The sequence below is a fragment of the Rhinopithecus roxellana genome, chromosome 8 (genome assembly GCF_007565055.1).
Source record: "Rhinopithecus roxellana isolate Shanxi Qingling chromosome 8, ASM756505v1, whole genome shotgun sequence".
In the NCBI taxonomy this organism is placed as follows: domain Eukaryota; kingdom Metazoa; phylum Chordata; class Mammalia; order Primates; family Cercopithecidae; genus Rhinopithecus; species Rhinopithecus roxellana.
In genome coordinates, this window is record NC_044556.1 from 1,664,974 (window position 1) to 1,674,856 (window position 9,883).

Below are 9,883 nucleotides of genomic sequence, written 5' to 3' on the forward strand. Positions count from 1 at the left end.
AAGCCTAGAAATGAGATGATGGTGCCGATGGCAGAAACTCACACGATTGACCAGTGAGCTGGATTGTGGGGAAAACAGGTGAGCCCCTGATGAACTTGCTTCTTTCATCTTTATTCTCCTTTTTACTCAATACTCCAGCCACACTGGTCTTCTCTCTGGTCCTCCAGCACTCCTAATGCATGCCCATCTCAGTCTTTGCATTGTGCCTGCAATGATTTCTCCCAGACACACAGGGTACCTTCTTATCATGCAAATCTCAGCTTAAATGTCACCTCTTCAGAGAAGCCCTCTCTGACCATCTGCTCAGAAGCAGTCCCATACAGTGACTCTCCTTTGCTGTTATCACCACTTGAAGTTTGTAATTGGTGTATTTCGATGTGTACCTCCTGCTTCCCCATTAGAATGTGTCTTAGTACATGTCAGCTGCTGTAACAAAAATACCATAGACATCGTGGCTTAAAGAACAAAAATGTATTTCTCACAGTTCTGGAGGGTGGGAAGTCTAAGATCAAAGCACCCACAGATTCCATGTCTGGTGAGGGCTGTCTTCTGGTTCATGGAAGGCATCTTCTTGCTGTGTCCTTGAATGGCAGAAGGATGGAGGGAGCTCTCTGGTGTGTCTTTTATATGGGCACTAATTCCATTCATGATGGCTCCACCCTAATGACCTAATCACCTCCAAATACTGACCCATTGAGGGTTAGGATCTCAACATACGAATTTCGTTGGAGGGGGAAGGGGACATAAACATTTAGTCCATAACAGAATGTAAGTACTATGAGGACAGGAGCCATGTGCCTGGAACATAGTATGTACTCAGTTAATATCTGTGAAATGAATGAATACATTGGTGATTTTGATAGGACAGGTGTTTTGAGAGGGAAATTATTAGGTTGGTGAATGAGTGAGAACAGGCACTGATAGGGAAGAGAATAGGGGCATACAAGTTTCAAATGTGGAACAAAGAGTTGGGGGCAGAAGATAAGGGAAGCTTAGAAGGCCAGAGACAGGGAATGTCTTGGCAATGTCTAGGGAAGGATCCTGAAGGTAGTGATTATTTGGGGCATGGTTGAGAGGGCTTGAATGCGGAGTAGATACCTGAAAGGTTGTATATCCTGGAGTTGTCGGACCTTTTCTACCATGGTGGGGAGATAAGGAAGAGCAGGAGGAGGAGGTGGGCTTCAATCGTGGGGCCTGGTGGCATTTGTTAGCGTACAGGGAAGACTGGGATGGAGTAGAGTGCTGTATCGTGGGTACTGCGTGGCTCCAGGGCCCCATATGAGCAAAGCCTTGGGGATGCCAGCCTCAGACCTGCAAGGGAAGTTAGGAGGGAGCCCTGACAGGTATGTGGCTCCCTCACACAGGTATGCACCTGTGGGCATCCTGTTCCTGATTGCTGGAAAGATTCTGGAGATGGAAGACATGGCCGTCCTAGGGGGTCAGCTGGGCATGTACACCCTGACCGTCATCGTGGGCCTGCTCCTCCATGCCGGCGGCGTCCTTCCCCTCATCTACTTCCTCATCACTCACCGGAACCCCTTCCCCTTCATTGGGGGCATGCTACAAGCCCTCATCACTGCCATGGGCACGTCTTCCAGGTATGGCCTTGCTCCCCACCCCAGCAACATTTCTGGTTGCACTTGTCCTTCATGTCCTCTCCTAGAGCATCTGCCCTCTCCCTTCCTTAAACACCTCTTCTGAGACGTCCAATAATGTTCAGGGCTCTGGAGGGCCTCCAGCTGGTGCAACACCTGGGGGCCAATCATTGTCCTGGGCTGGCTCTCCTGATCTCCTTTTCTCCTTTCCTGTTTTTTACCTTTCTATGGAGGAGAACCAGGTACCAATTTTGAGGTTAAGAGGGAAGGTTCCAGGATGCCCCATGAGCTCAGTTGTTTCCTAGCTCAGAGGGTGTCATCTCTGCTTGTGAGATGGTGTCTGGGAGATCTCTTGGCTGCTTCTCCTCCTCCTCCTCCTCCTCCTCCTCCTTCTCTTTTCTTCCCCTTTATTCTCTTCTTCCTTTTTCTTCTTCCTCCTCCTCTTCTCCTTTTGTCGTTTTAGGGGATTAATTAAGAGCATCATCCCAATTGAAAAACAATTTGAAAAGTAGCACAACAGCCAAAAAGATGGAAGAATTTTTATTTTTATTTTTATTTATTTATTTTTTTGAGACAAAGTCTCACTGTGTCGCCCAGGCTGGAGTGCAGGGATGTGATCTTGGCTCACTGCAACCTCTGCCTCCTAGGTTCAAACGATTCTCCTGCCTCAGCCTCCTAAGTAGCTAGGATTACAGGCGTGCACCACCACACCTGGCTAATTTTTGTATTTTTAGTAGAGATGGAATTTTGCCATGTTGGCCAGGCTGGTCTTGAACACCTGGCCTCATGTGATCTGCCCACCTTGGCCTCTCAAAGTGTTGGGATTACAGGTGTAAGCCACCACGCCCGGCCAAAAAAATCTTTTTTTAAAAAATTTTTCTTTTGACATGAGGCCTCACTCTATCATCCAGGCTAGAGTGCCGTGGTGTGATCTCCACTCACTGCAACCTCCACCTCCCAGGCTCAAGTGATCCTCCCACCTCAGCCTCTCAAGTAGCTGGAATCACAGGTGCATGATTCCAGTCCTCCTGGCTAATTTTTTTTAGCCCTCCCGGCTAAGTGTTTTTTTGGGTTTTTTTTGTTTTGTTTTGTTTTGTTTTGTTTTGTTTTGTTTTGTAGAGACGGGGTTTTGCCATGTTGGCCAGGCTCGTCTTGAACTCCTGAGCTCAAGTGATCTGCCCGCCTCGCCCTCCCAAAGTGCTGTGATTACAGGCACGAACCACTGCACCTGGTCAAAAACAGAATTTTTAAAATTGCCCATAACGCTGGTCAGGGTATCTTGGTGCCTCTTGGTCTATGGCTACGTAAGACTAATGTCACTGTATCCTAGAATTAAACTCATGTAGTCACCGCTGAGCTGGACACCCAAAGACCCTCTATGAGTCCAGGATTCCAACCGTATGATGTAAAGCTGGCCACAGAACACACGTCCTGTGGACAGGGTTACCCCAAATGAGATGCCCACTTCTTTGACTAAACTCGCCAACCAATTAGGTCACTTTTCTCCCGTAAGACATGGCGGGGAGATGGATAGAGAAAGTTAACATAGCTGAGGTCAATGATGCTGCAAACAGGGGAGTCTGGAATAGGGGCCCTCCCTGAAGTCAGCAGACCTTTGGTCCTGTCCTTTCAGGAAATGGATAGGTAGAATGAACTAGTGCCATAAACTAGTGTGTGTAGTCACTTGGTCTTAGCTATTGGCTTTAAGCGGGTCAAGAGGTCTTCAGCCTGGGAGACCCTCATTGCTGTTTTCTCCGTGTATGAGGAATCGCCGCTCCTTTCCTTTGTACAGTTATCAGCCTCTGAAATGTTATACCCTTGTCTTCTGCCTCTTGCGGAGCCCCCACCTGGCCTGCTCAGTGTTCTCAAGGGGAACGCTCCTTCGGCTCATTTTTGCCCAGGCTACGCCCAGCCCATGCCCTGCTCTGAGCCCCGCCCTGCCTGGCCACGCCCTATTCTCAGTTCTTCCTCACCTGACCACGTCCTGCTCTGAGCCCCGCCTCACCTAGTCCTCCCCTCTTCTCAGCCCCGCCCATGTGACCCAGCCCTCCCCATTCTCAGCCGTGCCCCACTAGGTCACGCCCTGTTCCCAGCCTTTCTTTGGCTTGGCCACGCCCCATTCAATGCCCTGCCCCACTAGGCCACACCCTGTTCCCAGCCCCGCCCCCACCAGGCCACGCCCCGTCCTCAGCCCTGGGCTCTTTCCCCCAGCTCAGCAACGCTGCCCATCACTTTCCGCTGCCTGGAGGAGGGCCTGGGTGTGGACCGCCGCATCACCAGGTTCGTCCTGCCCGTGGGCGCCACGGTCAACATGGACGGCACTGCCCTCTACGAGGCCCTGGCTGCCATCTTCATTGCTCAAGTTAACAACTACGAGCTCAACCTGGGTCAGATCACAACCATCAGGTGAGGGGGCCTGCCAGCAGGTGAGACTTCAGCGATCTTCAGCTTGGCTGGGAGGGTTGGGGAGGGAGGAGGGGACTACAGCTGGAGCTCAGAGGAGCCCTCGGATGTTGGAAGGCGGATGTGGAAAGAACCCAATGCCGGATGAGGTGAAAGGTAAAGTTGCCACCTGAGGCTGTCAGGAGCTGCCAAGACGTTCCCGTCAGTTTCTCTCTCACGTGGGAGATCCCTTTGTCCAGTGTTTTCCAAAGCATGGCTGGTGCATCCTAATAACCCGAGGTTCTTGTTATGAATATAGATTCTTATATTTATAGGCCTTATACATTTATCTATTCCTGTGTTTATAGGTCCTATCATCCAGTGGTTCCAACTTAGTCGTTATAAAAATAACAAAATAACAGTGACCTGTCATCTCCTTCAGGTCTTCAGCGTTACTTCTTCAGGGAAGCCCTGTTTAAAATGGCATATCGGGTCTTGCTAAGGAGGCACCGTTTTCCCATGTAGTACCATCTCCATATAGTATGAATTTTACTTATTCATTTTGTTTATTATCTGCTTCCCATACTAGAATGTAAACTCTGCCGGGCGCGGTGGTTCACGCCTGTAATTCCAGCACTTTGGGAGGCCGAAGTGGGAGGATCACTTGAGGTCAGGAGTTTGAGACCAGCCTGGCCAACATGGTGAAACCCCATCTCTACTAAAAATACAAAAATTCACTGGGCGTGGTGGCTGTTGCCTGTAATCCCAGCTACTTGGGAGACTGAGGCACAAAAATCACTTGAACGTGGGAAGTGGAGGTTGCAGTGAGCCAAGCGTCTTGCTCTGTTGCCCAGGCCGGAGTGCAGTTTAAAATCTGTCATTTTACATAGTTGCCTTTCTTTTTTCTACTAAGAATACCTAAAATCTATTCTGTTAGAAAATTTCCAGTGTACACCCAAATATTATTAACTGTACTCCTCCTATAGTACTTTAGATCTCTAGATATATTCATCCTACATAACTGCAATTTTTTTTGAGACAGAATCTCACTCTGTCACCCAGGATGGAGTGCAGTGGTACAGGCATAGATCACTACAGCCTCAACCTCCTGGGCTCAAGCCATCCTCCCGTCTTAGACTCCCCAGTAGCTGAGACTACAGGCATGCATCACCATGCTCTGCTAATTTTTTTAAAAAAAATTTTTGTAGAGACAGGGTCTCAGTATGTTGCCCAGGCTGTTCTTGAACTCTTGGGCTCAAGCAGTCCTCCCACCTTGACCTCCAAAAGTGCTGGGATGACAGGTGTGAGCCACCGTGCCTGGCCTTTAAATGCAATTTTGAATTCTTTGACTGCATCTCCCAATTATGTATTCAACTTATTATTGTTATATTTTAGATTCTACGTATGGCAGAGGTCAAGGCCAGGCATGGTGGGTCATGCCTATAATCCCAGCACTTTGGGAGGCTGAGGTGGGAGGATTGTTTGAGCCTAGGAGTTTGAGACCAGCCTGGGCAACATAGTGAGAGCTCATCTCTACAAAAATACAAAAAAAAAAAAAAAAAAAATTAACCAGGTGTTATGGCATGTGCCTGTGGTCCCAGCTACTCAGGAGGTTAAGGTAGGATTGAGTAGTGAGTTGCAGTGAGCTGAGATAACACCACTGCACTTCAGCCTGGGCAACAGAGTGAGACTCTGTTTCAGAGCGGGGGGGGGGGGGGGGGGGGAGAGAGAGAGAGAGAGAGAGAGAGAGAGATCAAGCAGTATTTTTCTCTCTGTGTCTGTCTGGCTTGGGCATTTAATTTAAGATGCCTTGGACAGCGGATCTCTTCCTTTCTCTCTGTCCTCTTCCTGTTTCTTCCTCATCGCCTTCTTCCCTCCACCTGCCTCCCAATGTTCTCCCTCCCCCTGCAGCATCACAGCCACAGCGGCCAGTGTTGGGGCTGCTGGCATCCCCCAGGCGGGTCTGGTCACCATGGTCATTGTGCTCACATCGGTCGGCTTGCCCACGGAGGACATCACGCTCATCATCGCCGTGGACTGGTTCCTGTGAGTGTTCTCCAGGCTGGACCCTGGTGCTCCTGCTTCTGCGCATACTGCTTTCCCCTGCAACATCCTTAACCTGTGGACTTTCATTCCAGCAAAGATGACGTGGTCCAGAATTTTCGAGTGAAAAGGAGGCCTTGGAGAGGCCTCCAATCCATGGCCTCTGGACCCCAAATCCCACAGAGTTATCTTTGGGAAGTAGGGTTGGAGACAAGCAATGGGGCCTTTACCTATCAGCGGGAAAAACTCCTTTTTTACCTGAAATATGTGGAAGTCACCAAAAGGTGATCCAGGTCGGGTGTGGTGGCTCACGCTTGTAATCCCAGCACTTTGGGAGGCTGAGGCTGGGTAGATCACCTGAGGTCAGGAGTTTGAGACCAGCCTGGACAACATGGTGAAACCCTGTCTCTACTAAAAATACAAAAAAAAAAAAAAAAAAAAAAAAATTAGCCGAGTGTGATGGCAGGTGCCTGTAATTCCAGCTGCTCAGGAGGCTGAGGCAGGAGAATTCCTTGAACCTGGAAGGTGGAGGTTGCAGTGAGCCGAGATCGCACCACTGCACTCCAGCCTGGGCAATAGGAGCGAAACACCATCTCAAAAAACAAAAATCAAAACCAGCAACAACAACAAAACCAGGAGGTTTACATTAAAGGAAGCCTGGACTTTCATTCTCACATGGGAGCTGACAGCTGAGCCTGAGTTCCAATTTTACAATCTTCAGCCTGCCCTAGTCTGCACCTGTATTGACTCAGGCCTGCCCTGGTTTACCATTCCTGATTTGATGTGCTTTTCAGTTCATAACCCTTAACTGTCTGTATTGGATGTTCATTTTTTCTTTTCTTTTCTTTTTTCTTTTTGGGACAGAGTCTCGCTCTGTCACCGAAGCTGGTGTGCAGTGGCTCGATCTCAGCTTACTGCAACCTCTGCCTCCCAGGTTCAAGCGATTTTCCTGCCTCAGCCTCCCAAGTAGCTGGGGTTACAGGCGCATGCCACCATGCCTGCCTTTTTTTTTTTTTTTAATATTTTTAGTAGAGACAGGGTTTCACTATGTTGGTCAGGCTGGTCTCAAACTCCTGACCTCGTGATCCACCTACCTCGTGCTGGGATTACAGACATGAGCCACCATGCCCAGCCTCATTTTCTTTTTGTTTGAGAGACAGGATCTTGTTTTCTTATCTAGGCTGGAGTGCAGTGGCATGATCATAGCTCACTGCAGCCTTGACCTCCTGGGCTCAAGTGACCCTCCCATCTCAGCCTCCCAAGCAGCTGGGACTACGAGCACGTGCCACTGTCCGAGGCCATGTTTTAAAATTATTCTATTGTAGAGATGGGATCTTGGTTTGTTGCCCAGGCTAGTCTTGAACTCCTGGTCTCAAGCAATTCTCCTGCCTCTCAGCTTCCCAAAGTGCTGGGATCATATCTTTTTAACGATATGGCTTTTTTTTTTTTTTTTTTTTTACCACACCTGGCCTCATTTTTTTAAAAAAATCACATCTAAGATCAAACATGAACATTTCAGAGCTAGTCCATCCTGTTTGTTAGGAGGAGAAACAGGACAGAGAGGGGAAAGAACCTACTTGGGGACATGTGGTCATGGATTGTTCTGGAATGGGAGCCCCCTGACTCCCTGGCCCAGGGACCCCCCCCCCCCCCGTCTGCTGCACCCTCTTTCTGTGAAGCTTTTCAAGCCCCCATTAATGGCAGCTTCTTTTTCCCCCGTACCAGTGACCGGCTTCGCACAATGACCAACGTACTGGGGGACTCGATTGGAGCAGCCGTCATCGAGCACTTGTCTCAGCGGGAGCTCGAGCTTCAGGAAGCTGAGCTCACCCTGCCCAGCCTGGGGAAACCCTACAAGTCCCTCATGGCACAGGAAAAGGGGGCATCCCGGGGACGGGGAGGCAATGAGAGTGCTATGTGAGGGGCCTCCAGCTCTGCCCCCCAAGAGAGGAGGGAAGGGGCCTGGGGAGGGGAGTCCTGGGGACACATCTGCCGCCCAACTGACCGTGTGCTGAACACACATGTTCAGCTTGACTCGTTTAAGGGGGAGGGAAAAGTGTAATAAAGGAGCAGGAATGAAAGGTACATAAGGTCTCTGTTTCTCTCTGAGCACATGCTGAGGGCTTGAAGGACGGTGTGAGCAAGGGAGGGGAAGAAACGTTTCTCCGAGGTTTGGGGAGAAGGGAAGCGTCAGCTTCAACAAGAAGAGGGGTCAACTCATGTTTCTGACATTCTCAAAGAGTGGCGGAACTGAAGAGGGCCAAGAAAAACCATTATTTCTCCTAATAAAAGAATAGCCATGGTCTCTGTCTCGGGGTCCCCCAAGACCACCTTTAGGTTCAGCAATTCACTAGAAAGGCTCATAGAACTCAGGGCTGGACACGGTGGCTTATGCCTGTAATCCCAGCACTTTGGGAGGCTGAGGCGGGCAGATCACCTGAGGTCAGGAGTTCAAGACCAGCCTGGCCAATATGGTGAAACCCCGTCTCTCCGAAAAATACAAAAATTAGCTGGGCGTGGTGGTGGCTACCTGTAGTCCCAGCTACTCGGGGGGCTGAGGCAGGAAGAATGGCTCGAACCCGGGAGGTGGAGGTTGCAGTGAGCCGAGATCGCACCATTGCACTCCAGCCTGAGTGTCAAGAGCGAAAGTCTGTCTCAAAACACAGAAACAAAACAACAACAAAAAAATAAGCCAGGCACGGAAAACACATTACATGTTCTCACTTGTGTGTGGGAGCTGAAAAACTGAACTCACGGAAACAGAGTAGAATGATGGTTACCAGCAGCTAGGAGGGGTAGTAGGGAGAAAGGATAAAGAAGGGATAGTTAACGGATACAAAAATACAGTTAGAAGGAATAAAATCTAGTATTTGGTAGCACAATAGGGTGACTATAGTTAATAATTTGTTGTATATTTCAAAATAACTAAAATGTGGAACTGGAATGTTTATAACACAAAGAAATGATAAATGCTTGAAGCGATAGATACTCCAATTCTCTTGATTTGATTATTATACATTGTATGTTTGTGGAAAAGTTTTGTACGTACTCCATAAATGTGTACAACTGTTATGTATCCATAAAGATTAAGAATAAAAATTTAAAAGCTCAGTCAACTAGAATTTTTAAAAATCTAAGATTATAAATGATCAAAGGAGGTAAACTCAAAATCGAGTAAAAATAAATGCAAGTAAATCACTATACAATGTATACATATATCAAATCATGTTATACACCTTGAATATGTACAATGTCTATTCGTCAATTATACCTCAGTAAAGCTGGAAAAAAGAGTTACTATAAAAACATCAAACACAAAAAGATCGAGCACGCTCATTTTCATGAACAATCAAAGGAAGTCAAATTAAAATATCAAAGGAAACAATAAATCTTACTCACTGGTTTAATTTATTTCTGAGGCTGCAGCCCCCAGACACAGAATATTTCTTGGTTGGGGAGCATAATTCCAGAAGTAAGAATTTATGTCAGAGAATTCCTGGTTCCTCTGAGGTTTAACTATTATTATTAGAAGGTTTGACTAGAGGTAGCTGTCATGGGTGAGTGGCGACTGTCTGGGGCTGGTGGTGTGGAGGATAAGAAGAATTTACCAACACAGTTGTAGGTAAAGAAAGGCAGATTTATTGGAGAAAGTATGAAAATACGTTGCAAGGAAGCAATGGGCAGGCCAGCAATAGAAGAGCTGACTGCAAAGAGACAAAAGCTTGCTGGGGATTTTAAAAGACAGTGCTTGTGCTGTGTGCTGAAGAGGGCTTTGTACAGTATTGATCACGCCAAGGTCGCAGTGAGCTAACTTCCAATTTTTGTATCAGCCGAGGGTCTGGTGATAGCTGAGTGCAGGAAGA

General features: G+C 48.0%; 1 protein-coding gene across 3 annotated transcripts in view; it reads left to right on the forward strand.

The window, feature by feature from the left end:
• SLC1A6 (solute carrier family 1 member 6) overlaps positions 1–8,105 on the forward strand; it is a 62,723-nt gene extending 54,618 nt beyond the window's left edge. For 2 of the 3 annotated variants that reach the window (XM_010361551.2, XM_010361549.2), the window contains exons 6-9: positions 1,365–1,598; positions 3,807–4,001; positions 5,889–6,023; positions 7,746–8,105. In XM_010361551.2, the coding sequence (XP_010359853.1) occupies positions 1,365–1,598; positions 3,807–4,001; positions 5,889–6,023; positions 7,746–7,941 (760 nt within the window). In that variant the 3' untranslated portion in view covers positions 7,942–8,105. The remainder of the gene's footprint in view (positions 1–1,364; positions 1,599–3,806; positions 4,002–5,888; positions 6,024–7,745) is intronic. The other variant, XM_030936943.1, reaches the window with a different exon arrangement.
• The last annotated feature ends 1,778 nt before the right edge of the window (positions 8,106–9,883 follow it).